The 25,937-nt window shown below is 38.6% G+C and overlaps 1 protein-coding gene across 11 annotated transcripts in view; it reads left to right on the top strand.

Annotated features, from left to right (window-relative positions):
* ACAP2 (ArfGAP with coiled-coil, ankyrin repeat and PH domains 2) overlaps nt 1-25,937 on the top strand; it is a 179,449-nt gene that overhangs the window by 138,880 nt on the left and 14,632 nt on the right. For 9 of the 11 annotated variants that reach the window (XR_007723273.1, XM_050779140.1, XM_050779141.1 and 6 more), the window contains 12 exons: nt 3,476-3,527; nt 4,943-5,043; nt 5,653-5,758; nt 12,270-12,478; nt 12,802-12,871; nt 17,171-17,262; nt 18,881-19,065; nt 19,473-19,577; nt 19,962-20,054; nt 22,326-22,513; nt 22,955-23,064; nt 25,514-25,624. Coding sequence is in view for 10 of the 11 variants with exons in the window: in XM_050779140.1 (XP_050635097.1) it covers nt 3,476-3,527; nt 4,943-5,043; nt 5,653-5,758; nt 12,270-12,478; nt 12,802-12,871; nt 17,171-17,262; nt 18,881-19,065; nt 19,473-19,577; nt 19,962-20,054; nt 22,326-22,513; nt 22,955-23,064; nt 25,514-25,624 (1,422 nt within the window). In the remaining variant the exon portion in view is untranslated. The remainder of the gene's footprint in view (nt 1-3,475; nt 3,528-4,942; nt 5,044-5,652; nt 5,759-12,269; nt 12,479-12,801; nt 12,872-17,170; nt 17,263-18,880; nt 19,066-19,472; nt 19,578-19,961; nt 20,055-22,325; nt 22,514-22,954; nt 23,065-25,513; nt 25,625-25,937) is intronic. The other 2 variants (XM_050779143.1, XM_050779145.1) reach the window with 1 other exon arrangement.

The raw sequence follows: 25,937 nt of genomic DNA on the forward strand, positions 1-25,937 counted from the left end.
GGAGCATTCATGTTCAGGCTTTTAATTTTTACCAATTGTTTACCTGTTTGGCACTTAAATGGATATGTAAATAAACCCATCATCCTTATAGTTCTAGTAATAAAGCTTCTACAGGTTTCAAAGTTTGACTTTTACTCATGTTCTTGATTTTAAGAGCAGTGTGGGACTAGTGATCAAACATGGTAAAAGATTTTTTTGTGTATATATATATATTTTTTTTCCCGCCCAAATGTTGTCATTTGGAAACTCTAATTGGTATGTTAATATTAATAACTAATAATTTATAAATTTAATATTTACCACATATATTTTTAAAGTATAATATTTAGAATTTAATAAAATGTGTATTGAGTTATTTCAATTTGAGATACAAAGTGGTACCTTATTTTTCTTAATGAAGCAAATTTTTCTATTTTAAAAACTGTCTTGGTTGGGCGTGGTGGCTCATGCCTGTAATCCCAGCACTTTGGGAGGCTGAGGCGGGTGGATCACCTGAGGTCAGGAGTTCAAGGCCAGCTTGGCCAACATGGCGAAACCCCGTCTCTACTAAAAATACAAAAATTGCCGGGCATGGTGGTGCATGCCTGTAATCCCAGCTACTCGGGAGACTGAGGCAAGAGAATCTCTTGAACTCAGGAGGCGGAGGTTGCAGGGAGCCGAGATCGTGCCATTGCACTCCAACCTGGGCAACAGAGTGAGACTCCGTCTCAAAAACAAAAACAAAATCAAAAAACAAAACAAAACAAAACAAAAAGCTGTCTTGTATTTTGACTTTGTGGTCAGTTTCTGAATCCAAACTTAAGTATTTTTTCTATATTTCACAGTCCATGAGCTGTTTTTAAGTCTTACTTTTCCTTTTCTTAGAAATGTTAGTAACAATTAGAGCCGGGCGTGGTGGCTCATGCCTGTAGTCCCAGCGCTTTGGGAGGCCAAGGTGGGTGGATCGCTTGAGACCAGGAGTTATAGACCAGCCTGGCCAACATGGTAAAACCTCATCTCTGCTAAAAATACAAAAATTAGCAGGGTGTGGTGGCGTGTGTCTGTAACCTCAGCTGCTTGGGAGGCTAGGGTACCAGAATCGCTTGAACCCAGGAAGCGGAAGTTTCAGTGAGCCAAGATCGCACCCCTGCACTCCAGCTTGGGCGACAGAGTGAGACTCTGCCTCAAAAAAACCAAAAAAACAAAAGCAACAACAACAATGAAATGTTAATAACAACTAGGATTATTCTATAGAAAGAATTAAAAATTATATTCCCTTTTACTTGATTAAAGTTTTGGTCAATGTTAGGTTATTAGTTTTTTTATTTGTAATAACAATGGAGGAGTGATAGTGTCGTAAGACACACAGATCTTAGTATAATAATTGAAAAAATGTTTTCTACCTAGGATGTATGACATTTTTCCTTAAGAGATGTAAAATTAAGAGTTTATGTTTTCTTTCCTCAGTTTATAAAAACTGATGATATGAAAACGTCATTCAGAAGCAGATAGATGGCAGAGGAACTGGGTTTCAGAAATACATGTGATCCTTAGAGTTAATAATCAGAGGGATAGGTCTCTGACAACAACATATGTTTTAATATAGCATTTTGATACTATTTTTAGAAGATATTGTCCTAAGATGCAGCAGGTCAAGAGAAGTTAATTTTTTGAAAACCTCAGAAGCATGAAAAGTTTACATAAGTGTGATTTTTTTGCTCAGTAAAACTCTTGGTAGCTTTCATCGAATTATGGAATTGACTATGATATAAAACAAATGATTTTGTATTACTACAGTTCACCCTACTTCAAATGATTTTTACATAAACGCTTTCATCAGTATCAGAGATTGTTTCCATTGCATGTCATCCCATGTGGCAGGGTTGCACCATTTTGTTTGTTTGTAGGTACTTCCTTAACATTTCTAACCAACTGTCTGTCCCAAAGTAAAGAAACCCAGAAGTTCTTCCTTTTCTAGCCTACCTCTTGATGATTTGCATTTAGAGGCAACCCAGCTCATTTTATCTAGATGCTTCTTTAACAAATGTCTTTTTTAATGGTAAAGGTGATTCCTCTTTAAGTGGTAAGAAAACCTAACAGTCTTTCCAGTGAATGGCTTAAAAATGGAAAAGCATCTCCTAGTCACGAGATGAGAACAGCTTTGGATAATTGACTTAATTTTTAAAAATAGAAATTCTAAATGTCTAAATACAATTGCTAATGCTTCATATTAGTACCAATGAAAAGGTAGAATCTCTATCTGCTAATTGATTAATAACTAATGTTACAGTAGAAATCATCTCACATGAAACTAATTTTAAAATAATGATTCAAATACTGTTTTACTTTTCATGCTTTATAAGAAGTTTTGCTTTCTTTTCTGAATGGCTTTTGGCTGTGAATTTTTTTTATGCCTTTAGGTCTTTTATTGTTTTAATAAATTAGAATTAGTAAATATGTCATACATAGCTTAGATTTTTCTTCTAAAGAAGGTCGTAAGTAAATTGTTTGCCTAATAATTTACAGTAACGAGCAGAACCATATAAATACTTGAGTGAATCATTTGTAGTAATAACTTTGATTAATTTGCTTAGGAGTATTTTGTATGAAACTAAGACCAAGCTAATTTGTGATTGTCTCTTGTTAGATGTCAGTTCTGACATGATTAGTTTTCTGTTGTGCTTATCAAATCAGACTCTTACTGAATTATCTGCTGAAAGGTTGAAAATAAAGCATAATTTGTTTCAATGTTTTTCTGTATATAAGTGGATACTTTTTTTTTTTTTTTTTTGAGACAGAGTCTTGCTCTGTGGCCCAGGCTGGAGTGCAATGGTGTGATTTTGGCTCACTGCAACCTCTGCCTCCCGGGTTCAAGTGATTCTCCTGCCTCAGCTTCCTGAGTAGCTGGGATTATAGGCACTTGCCGCCATACCTGGCTAATTTTTGTATTTTTTATTAGAGACTGGGTTTCACTGTGTTGTTCAGGCTGGTCTCGAACTCCTGACCTCAGGTGATCTACTCGCTTTGGCCTCCTAAAGTGCTGGGATTACAGGTGTGAGCCACTGTGCCTGGCCACAAGTGTATACTTTTATTCACAATATACATTTATACCAACTTTATAAGAAAAGCAGTTATTTCTGGGGAAAGAGTTCAGTTATTTTTGAGGAACCTCAAAAACTAAATTTGTACTTTAAAACAGTTATTTGGTGGTAGCATAAAGGGTAACTGCTTTTGTTAGGATGTAAATTTATGACATGAAATTAATCAAAATGTAGTACTTTAATTTTCCTAACCTGTGGTTTTAAAACGTTTGTTTTTTACTTTCAATAGTTTTCCCATATTAGAATCAGTTTATATAAAGCAAAATAATACAATGCACTTCTCAAAACATAATTACCACAATGTGATTTCCAGTGCTTTCTCAAATATTTCATTTCTAACAACAATGGAAATAAATTATGTTTATGAAAACTTAATCTATTTTGTGTTTCTGTAGGCGCTGGTTTTCAATACAGAATAATCAGTTGGTTTACCAGAAAAAATTTAAGGTAGGTGTTAATAAGTGAAAACCTAATGAGTTATCAATTTCAGTTATTTATCTTCTTGTTTTGGTAAACATTGAAGTCTATAAATACTCATGTGTGTAAAATTAATATAATTATTAGTTTTCTGTTTGAGCAGGTATAAGAGGACTCTAGGGTGGAGAATTTCAACATTTCATTCTTAAAAGCAAAGTGATGTTGAATCCTAAATTCTTACTTCCTCACTTTGAGATGGATTTTTCTGGGTCACAGGATTTTAAAAAATGTTTTGGTAGCTTTTAAATGGTATATATTAGTTGTACATACTTTTGTGGTACATGTGCTATTTTGATACTTGTATATAATGTGTAAGGATCAAATCAGGGTAACTGGGGCATCAATCACCTCAAACATTTTTCTTTGTCTTAGGAACATTACAAATCTCCTTTCCTAGCTATTTTGAAATATACAACATACTTTTATTTCTTTAAATGTATCTTTGTCTAGTGCATGACAGAAATAACACTGCCATTCCATACCACTGTTTTGAAGATGAAAGAGAGGATGCCTTTTAAATAATGTCACAATAGGGCCAAAGGTGATAGGACAGAATGGTTAAAAATTACATTAATTAAAATGTAAGCTGAAAGTAATTTAAATAGAACCCCTTAAATTTGTTAATATTGTTTTATATGTTTGTTTTCCTGAACCTTATTTTAAGGATGAGGAAGTATTATTTATGGGAAAGACATATTGGGATTACATGTGAGTTGAGAATATTAAAATAACTAGAAACAAAAGAATGAATCGTTAGTTATTCTCATAACTAATGATTATCTGAATGACATTCTGTAAACTGCAAATTTCAAATCTCTACTCTTGAGATGACACTGAAATTTTATTTGCAAGGTTCTATGGTAGCAGGTTTGTATGACAGAAGCCGTTTAATCAGCTAATTAGTTCATGGTTTCTTCTATTCTGATAAACTTGGTATTAAATAGTAGAAAGTGATAAAATCTTTTTGATTCACTTAGGTATTTTAGGAAGTTGTAGCTTTCTTTGAGTTATTTAAAACTTGACTGAATAAAGGCTTCTCTTTTGGAGGAAAGTAGCTTTATTATATGTGAGTGGGGACCAGGAGAGTGGATATGAAAGAAGATGGAAGAAAAGCTGCAGAACATTAACATTTATTGAGAATCTACTAAGTATCAACTGTTGGACCAGGCTCTTTATATGTAAACCATTTCATTTACTCTCTATGTAATTTATGAGGTAGATACAATTATTAACAGGACAAAATTACTTTCATGTCTATATTGATAACCCCTATCTGTGTCTAAAAAATTAGACCGCTTATGCCAAGTAATATTTTTAAGTATTTTGTTATTGGTAGTATTAAAACCTAAGTGGAAAAGTGTGGAAATGTGGTTTCCTCCCTGTAGGATAATCCGACTGTAGTAGTTGAGGACCTCAGGCTCTGCACAGTGAAACATTGTGAAGACATAGAGCGACGATTCTGCTTTGAGGTGGTCTCACCAACAAAGTAAGTGGTTCTGAAGGATCTGTGATTTGCTTTTAGGTTTTTATAGTTTGTCTTAAAGAACTTCCCAGAGTGCAGGAATTTGCATTTGTCTGTAATTTTCTGTGCTAAAGAGGAAAAAAAGTTTTAAAAATAAATTTCAATAATTAATGGTTACAGATATAGTCAGATATTTATGTAACTTCTACCATTTATCCTATTCTTTAATTCCATAAAGGTGATTTATGTGCTCATATGAAAATTTTAGCTATTATGATGATGAATTAAAATCATATGAGTTTCTTTGATAACTATCATTTTATATTTGTACCCAGTAGAAAAAAAATGAGTATTTTTATGTTTATATGGTAAATTTAAGAGTTTTTTTTTTTTTTTTTAAATATTCAGGGATGGGTTATTTGTTTTTAAGAGATAATTTGTTTCATTGGCACCTTGATTTCTTCGTCAACATACTTTGCCCTAAAGATACATGAAATAAAAGCTTTTTTCAACAAACTATATATATATTTTTTGCTAGAAAATTATTAAATAGCAAAGTGAAAAACATACAAAGCTTATAGGGTGTTTTTGGCATTAACTGAGTGTCTGAGAAAATATGTTATTTCCTTTTAGAAGTTGTATGCTCCAGGCAGATTCCGAAAAGCTGCGCCAGGCATGGATTAAGGCTGTTCAGACCAGTATTGCTACTGCTTATAGAGAGAAGGGTGATGAATCAGAGGTTAGTAGAGGTATTAGCAATACCAAATAATATATTGCCAAAATTCTTGATTTTAGTTGCAATGTTATGTGACTATATGTAACATCGTTTTTTACGGAAGATGATTTTATGTAATTGAAATGAGTTTTATTTTTAAAATGTGGATTTCTTTTTTATTTCTCTTGATTTCACTTGCCATTTTATTTCAGTATTTACGAATGTATGTTTGTTTTAATATTTGAATGTATGAACCAGATTGGAATAAGGTATTTCCCTGTTTTTTTTTCCCCCAAAGTATTGTGCCATTTTAGTTAATTATAAAATAAAGTAATCATCATGAAAGGTATTTATAACTGAATGAAAGCAAAAAAGGGAAGCGCAATGTTGACTCTTAGGTGAAGGCCCCTTAAAAAGATAAGGTGAATGTGGAAACTTAGGTCATAGTCTGGCCTCATTTCTCAAAGAGCTTACTAAGAAAGTCTTTTGGGCAAGGCAATGAGTGAGTAAATGAGTCCTGAGAAATGGAACTCAGCACTTTTGGGTCATCTGGCAAGACTGTGGCATAGGCTTAGTGATAGATAATTGTCGGGAATATGGGGAATCGATTTTTCTCTAAACTGTATTTCAAAACTTACCGTGGCCAACTTCCAGCTCCCAAATATAGATCAAAGCAGAACCTTTTCAGGCATGGGATTGTGGGGGCGACTAACTTGATCCAAGCAGAAAGGCGTAGAGATGGAAGCAGGAAGTGGACCAGAAGCCAAGCTTATGTGAACTTGTCTGGGTACAAATGATGGGAACATTGACAAAGGGCATGTTGGCAAAGATAGCCCTCAATATGTCGGTCTCTAGAATCACACGTCTCCAGTCTGGACCAGTTGCTCCCTAAGCCTGCAGTATGGCTGTCAGCCTGGGATTTCCTTACAAAATCATTTCTGGAGATTCTTCTCTTTCCTGTATCCTGTATCTTTCTCCTTCTTAAGAAGAACTTAAGTACTTTCTCTAGTAGCTTCCTGAAAATGAGGCATTTGTGATTCCATGCATGTCTGAAAATGTCTTGATTCTGTCCTCATATTTGATTGGTAGTTTGGCTGGATATTTTAAGATTGGAAATAATCTTGAGAATTTTAACAGCGTTGTTTGTTTTTTTAGTTTCCAGTGTTGATGTTGAAGCTTTTCTTATTAATGATCTTTTGTATTTCTCCTCTGCAGTTTCTCTGTATTTTCTGGATTGGTATTATGGTTTTCTTATTTTTGTGTCCGTGTGTGTTGTTTTGCTCTACTTTCTGGGAAATCTTCTCAGTTAATCTTTCAAGTCTTCTATTGAATATTTCAGTTCTGCTAGCACATATTTAATTTCCAAGAGCTCCGTTTGTTCACTAACTGTTTATAAATACAGACCTGTTCTTTTTTCATGGAATCAGTGTTAGAGCTGTGGTTCTTAACAATCATTGCATACCATGATGTCATCACACAGGGAGCTTAAAAAACCCCCATTGCTTAGGTACCACCCCAGAACACTTGATGGAGTTGACCATCAATACTTTAACAGGCTTTCTAGGTTAGTTCCATAAACAACCAAGGTTGAGAGGTATTGCGTTAAAGGCTTCCTTTGGCTATCTGATCATAAATGTTAGGCACTAAAAACTTCTTTGGAAGCTCTGAGCACAGAATTAGGACTTTGTTCACTGTGGCCTTCGCCTAAGTCTGGACCATTTGTTGAGGAACAACCATCGTCAGGGTCTTTTTGAGTCTTTTCGGCTGGTGTGATTTCCCGGAGAAGGCTCACTGATCTCGCCTCACAGGTGTGAGGGACTGGTGGGGAGCTAAGCACTGGGTATCTTAGCATATTGTATGTATGTTCATTTAATCCTCTGGCTTCCACGTTTCAGGTGAAGGCAATCCAGAGACACTCTGTTTTAATCCTCCAGAGGATAACTTCGTCATTGTGTTTATGTGTAGAGAGCAGTCAGTCCCCTAAGTGGCATGGAGATGGGGGGCGGCGACAATAGGATTGAACTGTCCTGCTTAAACAATCATTCCTCCTATTAATACTTTTGTGAATTGGTGTCATATTCAGTGCTGTGTTCCTTGGAGTGGCTGACCCAAGTTATGCTGTGCTTGTGTACTTAGTTCTCTAATTTGGTGCAAAAACATTAGCATATAGAGAAAACTTGGGAGTGAACCAACCTGGTTTCTGTATATAATATTGACATTCTTTCCTTATATAGTTGCTCATTAGCTAATTCCCATTATCAGACATGTTCTGGTAAAACAAATACTTCTTTCTTAAAATTTCGGAATAATCCTAAACTTACAGGGAAGTTTTTTTTTGAGATGGAGTCTCACTCAATTGCCCAGGCGGTCGTGCAGGGGCATGATCTCGGCTCACTGCAACCTCCACCTCTCAGGTTCAAGCGATTCTCCTGCCTCAGCCTCCCCAGTAGCTAGGATTACAGGTGCCCACCACCACGCCCAGCTAATTTTTGTATTTTTAGTAGAGACGGAGTTTCACCACATTGGCCAGACTGGTCTCGAACTCCTGACCTCAGGTGATCCACCCACCTCAGCCTCCCAAAGTGCTGGGATTACAGGCGTGAGCCACTCCGCCCAGCCCCACAGGGAAGTTCTAAGTACAGAACAAATAACTGTTTCCCCCAAACCTTTTGAGAATAAGTTGCCAGCGTGATGCCACATCACTGCATCATTGCTTTTTTTTTTTTTTTGGAGACAGTCTCTCTGTCCTCCCGGATGGAGTGCATTGGTGCAGTCTGAGCTCACTGCAATCTGCACCTTCTGGGTTCAAGTGATTCTCGTGCCTCAGTCTCCCGAGTAGCTGGGATGACAGGCGCACACCACCATGCCTGGCTAATTTTTGTATTTTTAGTAGAGGTGGGGTTTTACCATGTTAGCCAGGCTGGTCTGGAACTCCTGGCCTCAAGTGATCCACCCACATCTGCCTCCACCCGCATCTGCCTCCCAAAGTGCTGGAATTACAGGCTTGAGCCACTGCACCTGTCCTGCATCGTTACTTTCTTTTGTTTATTTTTTGAGACAGAGTCTCACTCTGTTTGCCCAGGCCAACGTGAAGTGGCGTAATCTCAGCTCACTGCAACCTCTGCCTCCTGGGTTCCAGGGATTCTTGTGCCTCAGCCTCCAAAGTAGCTGGGGTTACAGGTGTACACCAACACACCTGGCTAATTTTTTTGGTATTTTTTAGTAGAGCTGGGGTTTCACCATGTTGGCCAGGCTGGTCATAATCCCTGACCTCAAGTGATCCGCCCACCTCAGCCTCCCAGAGTGCTGGGATTACAGGTATGAGCCACTGCACCCGGCCTGCATCATTACTTTAATGAGTACCTCCTACAACCTAGGACATTCTCCTATATAATCACAGTAGAGCCACCAATCAAGAAATAACATCGATACATGACTACCATTTAATTTCCAAACATCATTCAAGTTTTAGCAATCGTCCTAATGACGTTCTTCATGGCAAAAAGATCTAGTTTACAAGTATAGATAGCATTTAGTTGTTACGTCTCTTTAATCTCTTTCAGTCAGGAGTAGTTCCTCATTCTTACCTTGACCTTCTTAATCTTGATAGTTTCGAAAATTAAAGACTAGTTGTTTTGTAGAATGTCCCTCAATTTGGCAGGAGTGTTACATAAATGATATTGTGTTCTTTTCACTTTATCCTCTCGGGTCACATGATTTTGATTTGTTCCCACTGGTGATGTTAACTTTGATCATTTGATTCAGGGAGTGTCCTGGTGGGTTTCTTTACTGTAGGATTAATCTTTTAAACTTTGTAGGTAATAAGTATTTTGTTGAGGAGGTGCTTTGAAATGAACTTTTGGCAGAGAATGGTGTTTAGAAATCAAAATAAGTTTTTGGGTGTGTATACACATATACGTATTTACATCTTTTAAAAATACATTTATTTACATTGAAAACCATTAGTGTGCCTGTTGGTATCTCCAGATTTGATAGGATTCATTCTGGTTTTCTCCTTTTCCATATCAATAATTCCTTTCTCTGTGTTGAGAAATCTGGCTCCCATTTGTCTTTAACATGTTTACTTTTATGTTTGATCCCCCTGTATGTAACCGATATTCTGTATCTGTTGCCACCTGCCCTAACCTTGTCCTCCCAGCTCTGCGTGGGGTGCCCTCTTGCTCCGTCAGACTCTGACACCTCACACTAGGTGGCACTCCTGCTTCGCAGCCTTCCTTTCCCTACTCAGGCTTCAGCTTCCCTTGCTGAGCCGCCTCCCTATGCAGACATGCTCCTTACCCTTCTTGGGATCTGACAGCCTGCGCATGGTTATGCTTCTGTTTTTCATCCAGCTCAATCCTCTCTAGAATACTGTGTACACGCTCTTACCTTGCGTGGTCCTATCTAATGGCTGTTCAATAGAGTTTTCAAGAAGGGCAAGACAAGAGCCAAATTGCATTTTTATTGATTCTTTACTAATATACTGGCTTGTTAAGGTTGAAATTTTTTTATTTATTCATTTTTTTTTTTTTTTTGGAGACAGACTCTCGATCTGTCGCCCAGGCTGGAGTGCAATGGCGTGACCTCTGCTCACTGTAACCTCTGCCTCCCAGGTACAAGCTATTCTCCTGTCTCAACCTCCCAAGTAACTAGGACTACAGGCATGTGCCACCATGCCTGGCTAATTTTTTTTTGTATTTTTAGTAGAGACAGGGTTTCACCATATTGGCCAGGCTGCTCTCGAACTCCTGACCTTGTGATCCACCCACTTCAGCTTCCCAAAGTGCTGAGATTACAGGCATGCGGTACTGTGCCCAACCTGAAATTTTTTTAAACCAGAGGACTTTTTATAGACCATATCTGTCCTTGTTTAGGATCTAAGTACCACATCTTTGTATTTGGTCGTTGTGGCCATGTAGTGGGACGGTGGGGAGACAGAGTCTTGCCCTGTTTCCCGGACTGGAATGCAGTGGTGTGATCATAGTTCACTGAAGCCTTGACTTCCTGGGCAAGCAATCCTCCCACCTCAGCCTCCTGAGGGACCACAGGTGTGTCCTACTATGTCTAGCTCATATGTATGTATGTACGTATGTATTTACATACATATGATGGAGTCTCACTCTGTCACCCAGGCTGGAGTGCAGTGTCATTATCTTGGCTCACTGCAACTTCCGCCTCCTGGGTTTAAGTGATTCTCATGCCTCAGCCTCCTAAGTAGCTGAGACCACAGGTGTGCACCTCCAAGCCTAGCTAATTTGTATGTATGTATGTATTTATGTACGTATGATGGAGTCTCACTCTGTCACCCAGGCTGGAGTGCAGTGGCATGGCTCACTGCAACAGCCCTTTCCCGGGTTTAAGCAATTCTCATGCCTCAGCCTTCTGAATAGCTGTGACCCACAGGTGTGCGCCACCATGCCTAGCTAATTTGTATGTTTGTATGGTATGTATGTATGTATGTATGTATTTACACTCGTATGACAGAGTCTCACTCTGTCACCCAGGTTGGAGTCTCACTCTGTCAGCATGACCTTGGCTTACTACAACCTCCGCTTCCCGGGTTTAAGTGATTCTCATGCCTCAGCCTCCTGAGTAGCTAGGATCACAGGTGTGTGCCACCATGCCCAGCTAATTTTTTTGTATTTGTAGTAGAGACAGGGTTTCATTGTGTTGGCCAGGCTGGTCTTGAACTCCTGGCCTAAAGTGATCCACCCGCCTCAGCCTCCCAAAGTGTTGGGATTACACACGTGAGTCACTGTGCCCAGACATATTATTTTTTATTATTTTTTAGAGACAGGCTCTTGCTCTGTTGCCCAGGCTGATCTTGAACACCTGGACCCAAGTGATCCTCCCGTTTCAGCTTCCTAAAGTGCTTGGATTACAGATGTGAGACACCGCTGTCAGCCAAAAAATTAGCTTTTTGTTAATCAGCTATCTTTTATTTTTTTCCTCTTTTACCTGATATTCCTTGAAGTTTTAAACATTGTATGTTCTATATTTGATTCACTCTGTAGTTATAATTATGTAGTTGATCTCTTCTTTAGTATTTATATAAGCTCATACCTTTCCTAGTTACTCACTGTAGTAATTAAAATAACTTGCTTTATCCCTGAGAAGTCTGAAAAAAAAAATGACTAGCTTAAAGTTTATTGAACACCTTGGAAAAGTGTGGTATAAAACAATAATTTATTTCATTCTTGAGTTTTAATCCTTACCTATTACCTCTGTCTCCACTCTGCATGTTAAACTAGTGTTCCCCTTTCTCTCTGTCTTCATTTTCTGTACGTATGTTCATTGTGTCATTTATTATATATAATTTTAAATGTTTACAATGTTTCTCCCCACTAGAATAAAAGTTCACTGGTGGAAGAACCTACTTCTTTTTATCCTTGAATTTCTAGCTAGAATATTGCCTGGCTTATGCCTGTAACAGGCCTTTAATTTATTGATTGGAAGCTTTAGTTTGGAGCATGTAGTGTGCGACAAAGTATTTCAATCTTTTTTTTAAAAAACAAGTAATTCTTAATTCTTTTAGAAGCTGGATAAGAAATCATCTCCATCCACAGGAAGCCTAGATTCTGGAAGTGAGTCAAAAGAGAAATTATTGAAAGGAGAAAGTGCGCTTCAGCGGGTCCAGTGTATCCCTGGCAATGCCAGCTGTTGTGACTGTGGCCTGGCAGATCCACGGTGGGCCAGCATCAACCTGGGCATCACCTTGTGTATCGAGTGCTCTGGAATTCACCGGTGGGTAGGCCTGCCCAGGATTAGAATTTCTTCTTTTGGATAAACACAGATTGAAATGGTCATGTTTCATTTGTTAGCTGCCCTTTTCCACTTCCCTAATTTAATCACCAGTTTGTATCTTTGTACCTTTTAAGAAGTGGTTAAAATCCTGGTTTGTAAAAGCTTTTGAGGACTTTGGTTCTTCATTCATTACTAAACAGAAGATATGTCCCTCTCTGTGTATGTTGAGGGCTTTATTAGAGCCTGTGTCACATTAAAAAAGAATTTGCACAAATATTTAAACGGAGACTTGATAGTAATGCGGTCGTCTTTTTTCCACTTAGGAGTCTTGGGGTTCATTTTTCGAAAGTACGATCTTTAACTTTAGACACCTGGGAGCCGGAACTTTTAAAGGTAAAACAACAACAACAAAAAATTTTGCTTTAAAATTTTCATATTTTCACATAAAAGTGAAGATTTTAGAATCTTGGTTTGCAAATGTATGAGTTCTTCATGCTGACAATGTATGCTAGCTAAATTGTATTGAAACATATCTGAGGCTATTTTGGCAAATCTGGTGTTTTCATTGTAAGTTTTAAAAATGGCTGCATTTGGCTGGGCACGGTGGCTCACGCCTGTAATCCCAGCACTTTGGGAGGCCAAGGCGGGTGGATCACAAGGTCAGGAGATTGAGACCATCTTGGCTAACACAGTGAAACCCCATCTCTACTGAAAATACAAAAAATTGGCCAGGTGGGGCGGGCATCTGTAGCCCCAGCTACTCGGGAGGCTGAGGCAGGAGAATGGTGTGAACCCGGGAGGCGGAGCTTGCAGTAAGCCGAGATCGCGCCACTGCACTCCAGCCTGGGCGACAGCGAGACTCCGTCTCAAGAAAAAAAAAAAAAAAAAGAAAAAGGCTACATTTGTATATAGCACTCTTAACTCCAGGTTAGTTCACTGTTCTTGTTTTTCCTTGAGACAGGGTCTTCTCGCTCCCTTGTGCAGGCTGTGTAGTGGTGCCATCACAGCTTACTGTAGTCTGGACTTCCTTGGCTCAAAGAATCCTCCTGCTGCAGACCCCCCGAGCAATTGAGACCATAGATTCATGCCACCATGCCCGGCTAATTTTCGTACTTTTTGTAGAGACAGGGTTTCACCATGTTGCCCAGACTGGTCTCGTGCTCCTGGGCTCAAGCAATCCATCTACCTTGGCCTTCCAAAGTGCTGGGACTACAGGTGTGAGTCACTACCCTTGGCCTAGTTCAGATTCTATGCCTTAATTTTAATCTTTTCTGATTAGATTCTTATTAAATATATAAGAGGTCTATTGCTATACTAAACTTCATGATGGATTAGTAAAGCTTTTGACCCCACTGGGTTGTTTTAGCATAGGGTGATTTGCAAATTTACATTTGTCAGGTTAGGAGTCATCATACCAAGTCTTCCTTTTTTCCCTAAGAATTTATATCTATGAAAATGTCATAAATAATTTTAGACCACGACAGGTTTCTGATAAGATTTACAAAATTTGAAATAGTAGTATAATCCTTTTAATTCCTGCCATCTAGTTTACCATATTGTAGAAAATAGATGAGTTTAAGGGTTGGAATATATACTCATTTGTTTCTGTCTGAAAATTGTGGCTGGTGTGGTGGTTCACACCTGTAATCCCAGCACTTTGGGAGGCCAAGGTGGGCAGATCACTTGAGGTCAGGAGTTTGAAACCAGCCTCGCCAACATGGTGAAACTCTGTCTCTACTAAAAATACAAAAATTAGCGGGGTTGGTGGCACATGCTTGTAATCCCAGCTACTGGAGTGGCTGAGTCAGGAGAATCACTTGAACCTGGGAGGCGGAGCTTGTAGTGAGCCGAGATCGCACCACTGCACTCCAGCCTGGGTGATACAGCAAGACTCTGTCTCCAAAATAAAAAGAAAGCAGATACTAATTCCCATTCTTTTTAAAATAGAATGTTTTTTATTTTTTTTAAATTCACTCATTTTTATGACAATATTTTTCAAATTTTAATCATAGTATATTGTGAATTTATTTAATGTAAAAAATGTGTGCCTAACTCTTGATAGTTTTTTCCAAGTTTTCTCTCTTTTTTTTTTTTTGGAGAGGCAGTCTTGCTGTGTCGCCCAAGCTGGACTGCAGTGGTGCGATCTCTGCTCACTGCAAACTCCGCCTCCCAGGTTCACGCCATTCTCCTGCTTTAGCCTCCCGAGGAGTTGGGACTACAGGCACCCACCACCACGCCTGGCTAATTTTTTGTATTTTTAGTAGAGACGGGGTTTCACAGTGTTAGCCAGGATGGTTTCGATCTCTTGACCTTGTGATCTGCCTGCCTCGGCCTCCCAAAGAGATGGGATTACAGGCGTGAGAGCCATGGTGCCCGGCCTTTTTTTTTTTTTTTTCTTTTTCCTTTTTTTTTTTTTTTTGTGACAGCGTCTCACTCTGTCGGCCAGGCTGGAGTGCAGTGGTGCAATCTCAGCTCCCTGCAACCTCCACCTCCTGAGTTCGAGCGATTCTTCTGCCTCAGCCTCCCGAGTAATTTTTTTTTTTTTTTTTGTATTTTTTGTAGAGACAGGGTTTCGCCATGTTGCCAAGGCTGGTCTTGAACTCCTGGCCTTAAGTGATCCACCTGCCTCGGCCTCCCAAAGTGCTGGGATTGCAGGCATGAGCCACCACATCCAACCAATTTTTCCAAATCCGCAGCCAACTTTCTTAGCATCAGTAATTGAAAGATCCTTTCCTTTCCCATCATTTTCTTATTTTTCCTTTGCCTTACATTGAATTTCTTGTAAATAAGGTTGATTTCTGTACTACTAATCTCAGTGATGCCTCGCAGTACCAGTGCAGATTTTAAAGAAGACTTTGTATATAATAATTAGTATCTTTACTTTAAAAATGAAAAATATGCTGTGTAAAACTAGGAGTAATAATTGGTCAAAGAAGGAATTAGCACATTTAAGATTTTTAAGAGGTAGCTGGGCTATGGGATGAGGGGAAAGAAAGTGACAGGGAGAAATAATAGAAACAATAAATGGAAGGCCGGGTGCAGTGGCTCACGACTATAATCCCAGCACTTTGGGAGGCTGAGGCAGGTGGATCACCTGAGGTCTGGAGTTTGAGACCAGCCTGACCAACATGGAGAAACCCCGTCTCTACTAAAAATACAAAATTAGCCAGGCGTGGTGGTGCACGCCTGTAATCCCAGCTATTCTGGAGGCTGAGGCAGGAGAATCACTTAAACTTGGGAGGCGGAGGTTGCGGTGAGCCGAGATCGTACCATTGCACTCCAACCTGGGTAACAAGAGTGAAACTCCATCTCGGAAAAAAAAAAAATTAAAAAAGGAATAAATGGAAATGACAGAAGAGGGATGTCATAGAAGTAATGGAACCTCAAAAGGGCTCATGATTAAGGAAAAGGAGAGAGGCTGGTGTGGTAGGTCATGCCTGTAATCCTAGCACTTTGAGAGGTTGAGGTGGGCAGATCATCCTTGAGGTCAGGAGTTTGAGACCGGCCTGGCCAACATAGCGAAACCTTGTCTCTACTACAAATACAAAAACTAGCTGGGTTTGGTGATGGCCATCTGTAATCCCAGCTACTCGGGAGGTTGAGGCAGAAGAATCACTTGAACCCGGGACGTGGAAGTTGCAGTGGGCCAAGATCACGCCACTGCACTCCAGCCTGGGTGATGGAATGAGACTCTGTCTCAAAAAAATTAAAATAAAATAAAATAAATAAAATAAAATAAAAATAGGAGAAAAAGGGAAACCATTCTCTTGCCTGTGAGAGTGCTCTTCCCAGACTTTACTCCTGTCGTTGGGTCCAGAGAGCAGTTTAATCCTCTTGTTATCTCATCCCAGGCCTTGCCCACTCCCACATCTCACCTGTCCCAATACTTTAACCTCTATTCTCTAGATAGTGGTAAAGTCATCTTAATGTCTATTAGTGTCCCTTTTACCTACATATGATTTTTCAGGGAAATGGTTTGGGTGATCTGCTGTTGGTAAAAATGTTTGTTTTTGTGGTCAAGCCTGGAATTGGGCATAACTAGAAGCAATAAGATTAGCCAAGAAGGTAGAGATATACTTTACTAGCGAGGCAAGGAGAGCTTGAACAGAATTAAAGAGGTGAGTAGCAGATGGAAAGGAAAATCTAGAAGAATTTGGAACATATGACTAGGAGTTGTTTGTTATCTGAAGACAGAACCCAACCCAAAAAGAGGTACGTTCAAAAATAATTACCAGAAAGTTGTAAATTTGATAGATTTGCATATTTCTAGGAACTAGACATGAAAACTGAAAAGAATAGATACTTAATTTTTAACTTACCGTCCTAAGACTGGCTAGTACTTACTGTATAGATAATGCTTTGTTGTCATACTTCTTGCCTTACTGTGGACATAGAGATAGATACAATAGCTGTGATATGTGGATAGATAGACATGTAGAGAGAGAGAATGACTCTGGTGGGGTTGATCATCTTCTAGGGGAGGTAGTTTGGTGAAGAACAGCAAAGTGATAATATTACTCTCAGTTCTTGTTTCATTTTGTTTTAACATAAAACTTCTTTGTAGAATAAGCAACTATAGAATATGCAAGGGAATTAGTTAACTGTACTTGCTTAAAGGACTTTTAAATTTTAGCTTATTTTAAGGTCTTTAATGTATAGCTTATTTTTCTTTTTTTTTTTTTTGCCAAATAGCTTATGTGTGAGTTGGGGAATGATGTTATAAATCGAGTTTATGAAGCTAATGTGGAAAAAATGGGAATAAAGAAACCACAACCAGGACAAAGGTACTATTTCACTTGTCTGTTTCCCCCTAATTAGGAATATAGCTATGATTTTTATTTCACTGTAGTGATTGATTTATAACATTGAGACAAAGTGTTTAGAAGCAGTCATTGCCACTTCTGTTCAAATGCTGGCTATCTCTTTCTTCAGTATGTTAATTAGATAATTATATTGTATTGAACATATAATCAATGATAGTCTCTAGGGTAGAGAGAGTTTAAAAATTAGGGCTCTACAAGGCTGGGCGCGGTGGCTCACGCCTGTAATCCCAGCACTTTGGGAGGCCGAGGCGGGCGGATCACGAGGTCAGGAGATCGAGACCATCCTGGCTAACACGGTGAAACCCCGTCTCTACTAAAAATGCAAAAGTTAGCCGGGCATGGTGGCGGGCACCTGTAGTTCCAGGTACTCGGGAGGCTGAGGCAGGAGAATGGCGTGAACCCGGGAGGCGGAGCTTGCAGTGAGCCAAGATCACGCCACTGCACTCCAGCCTGGGCGATAGAGCGAGACTCCATCTCAAAAAAAAAAAAAAAAAAAAAAAAAATTAGGGCTCTACATAGGAATGTAGAAACCCTTAACAGTCAGTTAAAGCAGAACTAAGTTCTGTCCACGGCAGCAGCATTCCAAAAGAGGTAATCTATTCATTACTGTCTCTAAGGATCAAGTTTCTGTTCATCTACAGTGGATAATTTTACATTGTTCATACTTAATTTAGCAAAGATTTATTAATCACATAGTTTATGCATGTCATTATAATATCGAAGAACTAAAGATGCGAAGTGTGCCTCCGGAAGGGGAGAGTACTTGATTGCTGTGTTTGAAATTATTCTTCCAATTCTGTATAAGGAGGGCTCATTGAATGCAGTGGCTAAGAGTTGGTACCTGCAAAGCACATGATTTTTGTTGTTGATACTGATTTCATTCTAAGTCTTTATGTATGGCCAATTGTATTTGAAAGTTATTGCTGTCTAAACCAATATCATTTAAATCAGAATCTTAATTATTTGCTAAAACAAGACTGTTATTTCAGACCTTGAAATAGCCTTCTATTTTAACCAAAGACCTAAACTTTTTAAGAGGATATAAGTAAAAAGTATAGAACAGATATGGCATTTTATGATGGTATCATAAATTAGAAGTTTATTTTATTTCTTCTTAAATTAATAATGCTATATGTTGTTTTAAAGTGGTCTTATGAAAAATTATGGCCATCAGTAGTGCTAGTTCAGTATGTGAAATTATTTCTTTGAGTAAAAATGAAGAAGTTACTTTCTATAAATGTTTAAGTTTTTTTTCTGGTGATGTTTTCTACTCTGCAAAAAGCATGAGGGGAGTATAGAAATGAATAGCACAGAAATTAAGAGAAAGGAAGAGTATCATATTAATATTTGTGATTTTTCAGTTAGGTTATTGTTTATATTTCACTTGAGTGTGAAATCATAGTTCATTAGGTATTTGGAAGGAAAACATAATATATATGTGTATAATGTCACAGATTCAGTTTTAACCAGTATTACATTCAGTGACTTTGTTTGATTATATTCAGTATATAATGGTTTGTTTAGTATTAGCCATGCTAAGAGGTTAAGCACAACATCATGACATTTTTATGTATATCAGACAGGAGAAGGAGGCATATATCAAAGCAAAATATGTGGAGAGGAAATTTGTGGATAAATATTCTATATCATTATCACCTCCTGAGCAGCAAAAAAAGTTTGTCTCTAAGAGTTCTGAAGAAAAGAGGCTGAGCATTTCTAAGTTTGGGCCAGGGGACCAAGTCAGAGCATCTGCCCAAAGTTCAGGTATTGCAAACTTTCTTACCGTGTCTATAGCTGTTTTCTTAAGCTCAGATCACTTTTATAATCCCTGAACTAATAGTCATTGTCATATTTTTTAATGTTAAAAACCTGTTCCCTTCTACATATTCTAAGAAAAACTGAATTTCTATGTCTTTAAAATAGTTAACTTTAAACAATGCCATAATATTTCACCTTTCTAGGTAATACGTATATTCTAAGGAATAAAACTGCTTAAAATGCAAGGGGAGATGGGAATTGTAAACCTGACATTCCAAAAGCCCTAAGTATCTGATTAACTACCTGATTTCCTTCCTATTTTTTCCTCCTAAATTTTTTCCCAGTAACGTTTTTTCCTGCCCTTTTCCCTTCTTATGGCCTGCTTTGTGCTTTGCTAACTTGCATGTCCCCAGTGATTGCTGTAAATAGCGACGAGGCCAGGCGGGAGTCTCTGTTTTGTCCTGATGAGCTAGATTCACTCTTCTCCTACTTTGATACTTCTTCAAAACTGCGTAGTAGTAAGTACTACTCTTGTGGAGCATTCCAAGTCTGTGCCAGTGGTCATTGTGCGGTGTGGCCATCTCTGTAGATGTTACCCATTGTCTGAGAATTACACATTCTTACAGTCATATCATAAATTAAGCTCTTTACTACCCCTGACATATTATGGAGTAATGAGATGTGTTACAACTCTGAAAATAAGTTTATTTTCAGGTTTTGTGATTGATTTATATCTTGATAAGCTAAGTGTTGAAAAGGGTTAAAATTATATTAAACGCATTCTACTCGTGGTGCCTGAGTTCATGTTGATGTGTAAGAGCTCATTTTAAAACCTTGTTTGTGGGAGATTGTTTTCTAAATGGCATGAACTTTAATCATTAGTTAATTTTTCTTTAAAACAGTCAAAAGTAATGACAGTGGAATTCAGCAGAGCTCTGATGATGGAAGAGAATCTTTACCCTCCACAGTGTCAGCCAATAGTTTATATGAGCCTGGTGAGTTCTGATGAAACTCAATGTTAATTGGTTTTGTTTGCTGAAAAATGCATGTGGTAAATGTCTATTCTTGATTTTATATATATATATATATATATATATATATATATATATATATATATATATATTTTTTTTTTTTTTTTTTTTTTTTTTTTTTGAGATGGAGTTTTACTGCCCAGACTGGAGTGCAGTGTTGTGATCTTGGCTCACTGCAACCTCTGCCTTCCAGTTTCAAGTGATTCTCCTGCCTCAGCCTCCTGAGTAGCTGGGATTACAGGAACCCACCACCACACCCAGCTAATTTTTGGGTTTTTAGTAGGGACGGGGTTTCACCATGTTGGCCAGGCTGGTCTCAAACTCCTGACCTCGCGATCCACCCGCCTTAGCCCCTCAAAGTGCTGGGATTTGAGCGCCTGGCCCTACTCTTGATGAAATATTTTAAAGGAAGGGGTTAGTTTTTTAGAAGGTAACTAGGGGAGGAGTAATACTCTTAAATGAGAAAGCAGCAATTTCTTCATATTTGGAAATTCTGTCCTAGTTATATATTGTTCATACATTTTTAAAATTTTTATTTATTTATTTATTTTTGAGATGGAGTCTCACTCTGTCACCCAGGATGGGGTGCAGTGGTGTGATCTCTGCTCACTGCAAGCTCCGCCTCCCGGGTTCACGCCATTCGCCTGCTTCAGCCTCCTGAGTAGCTGGGACTACAGATGCCCACCACCATGCCTAATTTTTTTTTTTTTTGTATTTTTAATAGAGATGGGGTTTCAATGCGTTAGCCAGGATGGTCTCGATCTCCTGACTTCGTGATCCACCCACCTCGGCCTCCCAAAGTGCTGGGATTACAGGCGTGAGCCACCGCACCTGGCCTACATTTTGTTTTTTAGTTTGAGTCTCACTCTGTTGTCCAGGCTGGAGTGCAGTGGCACAATATTGGCTCACTGCAACCTCCACCTTCTGGGTTCATGCAGTTCTCCCACTTAGCCTCCTGAGTAGCTGGGTTATAGGTGTATGCCACCGTGCACAGCCAATTTTTGTATTTTTAGTAGAGATGGGGTTTCACCATGTTGGCCAGGCTGGTCTTGAACTCCTGACCTCAAGTAATCCACCTGTCTCAGCCTCCCAAAATGCTGGGATTATAGGCATCAGCCAGCACACCTTACCCATAATTGTACATTCTTCCAAGCCTCATGGTATGTGCTAAAATTGCCTTACCAACTGCCATGGATAATTTTTAATCCACGTGAACTGTGTGTCTTATTATCCTTTATCATTCCTTGTGGCTGTCCTATCAGGAGAACGAGATCGGCAACTCCCTCCCCATTAGATTTCTCTTTTGACTTGTGCTTTATGCCTTTGTTCTCTCCTCCATGATTTCAGTGATTTTGGTCCTGCAGAATACTCAGGGGAGTCAGCACTCCTTAAATTATTTGAAGTGCTTGTAGTGCAAATTGGGATGGAATTGGACCATCCTAGGAATGAAGGGAGGTTTGGTCTAGTAGTAAAAGTTTTTATGGATTCTTGCTGCTTCTTAAGTCCCAACATTTAGGAATATACTCAATTTTAATATAGTACAGAGTAATTAGCCTATCCCTTGGATACTGGCAAGAACAGAAAGGCCTGACGTATCAGTGATTGTCTTTATAGGAGAAGAAGGTGGAATGTTGGGGAATATCTATGTGAAAATCTCCCATAAGCTCATTATGATAGATTAATGGTTTCTTATATCATAGCTTTATTTTTTAAAAATTATGATAAAATGCACATAAAATTTATCTTAACCTTTTTTTTTTTTTTGGAGACTGGGTCTCACTCTGTTGCCCAGGCTGGAGTGCAGTGGTGCAGTCTCAGCTCACTGCAAGCTCCGCCTCCCAGGTTCAAGTGATTCTCCTGCCTCAGTCTCCCAGGTAGATGGGATTACAGGTCCCTGCTACTATGCCTGGCTAATTTCTTTATTTTTAGTAAAGACGAGGTTTCACCATGTTGTCCAGGCTAGTTTTGAACTCCTGACCTCAAGTGATCCATCCGCCTCGGCCTCCCAAAGTGCTGGGATTACAGGCATGAGCCACTGTGCCTGGCCCATCTTAACCATTTTTAAGTGTACAGTTTAGTGGCATTAAGTGTATTCACATTAGTGTGCTACCATTACTGCCATTCATCCACAGAACTCTTTTTATCTTGTAAAACTGAAACTATACCTATTAAATATTTTTTTTCTTTTTCTGCCAAGAGCTCATTTTTATTGATGTATTTGTGTTTGCTTTTCAGAAGGAGAAAGGCAAGATTCTTCCGTGTTTCTGGACTCGAAACATCTTAATCCAGGACTTCAGCTTTATAGGGCGTCATATGAAAAAAACCTTCCTAAAATGGCTGAGGCTTTGGCTCATGGCGCAGATGTGAATTGGGCCAATTCCGAGGAAAACAAAGCAACACCACTTATTCAGGCTGTATTAGGGGTATGTGTTTATACAATGACATTTTCAGTAGCAACTGAATATAAAAAAAATCATAATACATTCTGAACTGGCTTTAGTATTATCTTTGCTTCAAGAGATGGGTTGGAAAATAGAAGGAGCCTCTGTGCTATTAATAGTAGTGGTTTTTGAGCATCACTTTGATTGTTTCAACAGTTTTTTTGCAGTGGGAGAGAATTCTGATAAAGTAGTGTGTTTTGCTAGTTCACAAACTGCAAATGAATCTCTATTAGAATTAATTCTTGGGAAGAAAATAATATAATTTATAATTTCTCTGCTTTGGCTGAGGGATATTCTTTCTTTTGGAGAGAATGAAATGGAAATGCTATTTGAGTAAAGAAAACTAATTGTTTTTAAAAAGAAATGTATTACTGTTTCTTGTTATTTGCTTTTGTATATAGTTATCCTCTTTTTTCCTTTAAGGGCTCTTTGGTGACATGTGAGTTCCTCCTACAGAATGGTGCTAATGTCAACCAAAGAGATGTCCAAGGGCGGGGACCATTGCACCATGCCACCGTCTTAGGGCACACAGGGTAACTGCAGTGCTTTAATATTTAAGGAGACTTTATTTGAAAAATTATTTTGAATTAATGTTTTAGTTTTTCTCAGGTTAAAGTTTTTAGGTAGTGTTTGTAAGGAGATGTGTTCCATGACTTATTTTGTCATGATGGAATTTGAAAGTTAAAAAAATCTCATTCAGAAAAAGCTACTATTGGTTTTCAGATATGAAAATTTCAAGGCTTACTTTGACCTTAACTTGTCACTAAATAGATCAGTTTTAGTACTTAACTTTCTCTGTTACTAAAATTTGGTGATTTTGTCAGACAACTTAAGCCTATGTTTTGTGTTTATGCAGGTACATATACATTATTTCCATAGCATGCACACACATAACCTATTTAAGGATAATTTGATGACTTTGTAATTTTTAGTTTTTCCATAGGGTAACTAAAGTCAAATTCTAAACTAAATTCTTACTTTGGGTTATGGATGTGTCTTCTGGAGTGATAGTAAGATTCACAGAACAATAAGACCTTGAAAATTGACTTTCTATTATTAGGAAGTATACATGAAAGAAAATGTTGGCTTTATATAAAAAATTTGTGTCTTAAATGCTTGTTTCTTAATAAGACATCTCAGGGTATCCGATTATTATGTGGCAGATAAGCAAGAAGCTCTTATTTTAAAATATTTTTAAAATAGCATCTTCATTTATTTAGAGATGGGATCTCACCCTGTTGCCCAGGCAGGAGTGCAGAGGTGCGATCATAGCTCACTATAGCCTTGAGCTCCTAGGCTCAAGTGATCCTCCCCTAGTAGCTTGCATTATAGGCGTGAGCCCTGTGTCTGGCTATTTTTATTAATTAATTAATTAATTTGTTTATTTTGAGATAACGTCTTGCTCCGTCACCCAGGCTGGAGTCAAGTGGCACGATCTCAGCTCACTGTAACCTCCGCCTCCTGGGTTCATGCTGTTCTTCTGCCTTAGCCCCCTGAGTAGCTGGGATTACGGGTGTACGCTACCACACCTGGGCTAATTGTTTATATTTTTAGTAGAGATGAGGTTTCATCATGTTGGCCAGGCTGGTCTTGAACTCCTGACCTCAGGTGTTCTGCCTGCCTCGACCTCCCACAGTGCTAGGATTACAAGCATGAGCCACCGTGCCCGGTCATGTCTGGGCATTTTTATCATGGCTTGTTTTCTGCTATCAGCAAGGAGCAAGGAGATTCAGTCTGACAACTTCATCATTAAAACTTGCTACACTTAAAAAAGGTAGTATTTAAGGTAGTACTTAACTCATACTTTGTATTTTTCTTCTTTTTTTTAAGAGATGGGAGTCTCACTGTGTTGCTCAGGTTGGAGTGTGGTGACTGTTCATAGGCACATTCACAACTCACCACAGCCTTGAATTCTGGGGCTCAGGGTCTCCTGCCTCAGCTCCCCAAGTGGCTGGGACTACAGGCACACCCTGCCACTCCCAGCTAATGTTTAAATTTTTTTTAGAGACAGAGTGTTGCTATGTTGCTCAGGCTGGTCTTGAACTTTTGACCTCAAGTGATACCCCCTACCTCCGCCTTCTGAGTAGCTGAGATTACAGGTGCTTACCTTGCCCAGCCATTATTTTCTTCTTAAACTATCAAAATTCTTTCCATTTTATTTCATAGACTCCATTTAGTCATTCTTTCATATTTTTAAATTTTTATCAGTTTATTCAAGTCATTAATATTTGCGAGTACAGCAAGGAGATTACTTCCCATTCTTTGCTGTTGTATTATCATTATTGTGAAGTTTACATTGCCTTGGCTTTCTTCATTTTCAAATAGTGACCTTGAGTGATCTTTTTTTCATTTAGGTTTATAGATACCTGTGCGCATCTTTGCATGATATTCTTTTTTTTTTTTTTTTTGAGACAGTGTCTCGCTGTCGCCCAGGCTGGAGTGCAGTGGCACGATCTCGGTTCACTGCAAGCTCTGCTTCCCGGGTTCACGCCATTCTGCTCCTTCAGCCTCCTGCGTAGCTGGAACTACAGGCACCCGCCACCATGCCAGGCTAATTTTTTTTTTGTAGTTTTAGTAGAGACGGAGTTTCACCATGTTAGCCAGGATGGTCTCGATCTCCTGAGCTCGTGATCCGCCCGCCTCGGCCTCCTAAAGTGCTGGAATTACAGGCGTGAGCCACCGCGCCTGGCCTTTTTATGATACTCTTTGAGGGTAGGGACCACACCTTATATACCCACCATGCTGTCTTTATAGCACCAGATTAAATAAGATAACGTATGCAAAAATACCTTGAGACTTGTAAAATGTTGATCTTGATAAGCTTTTATTAGTAGAGTTAGTGTTCAATTAATAGTTGTAGAATGAAAGAAGAATTTCCTAATGAAAATGTTATTTCTTTAAGTTAAGTAGTACTTTTTTAAGGTGAATACTAATTTTTTTTTCTTACTGACAATATCTCAAAAATGCTGTTTTCTTAAACAGGCAGGTATGTTTATTCCTAAAACGAGGTGCCAATCAACATGCCACTGATGAAGAAGGGAAAGACCCTTTGAGTATAGCTGTGGAAGCAGCCAATGCTGATATAGTAACCTTGTAAGTACTTCCTTTTTACTTGACTATTTCCATACAGTGAATTGCAGTTGTCCCTCGGTTATCCGCAGTGAATTGGTTCCAAGACCCTGTGGATACCAACATCCACATATGCTCATGTCCCTTATATAAAATGGTATGCATTTACACGTAACTTACGTACCTCCCCCCATATACTTTAAATCATCTCTACTTATTACACCTCATACAATGGAAATACTATGTAGTTTTTATACTATAGTGTTTTGTATTTGTATTTACTTATTTATTTATTTATTTATTTTTGAGACCGACTCTCGCTCTGTTGCCTAGACTG

The sequence above is a fragment of the Macaca thibetana genome, chromosome 2 (assembly GCF_024542745.1).
Source record: "Macaca thibetana thibetana isolate TM-01 chromosome 2, ASM2454274v1, whole genome shotgun sequence".
NCBI classification, from domain to species: domain Eukaryota; kingdom Metazoa; phylum Chordata; class Mammalia; order Primates; family Cercopithecidae; genus Macaca; species Macaca thibetana.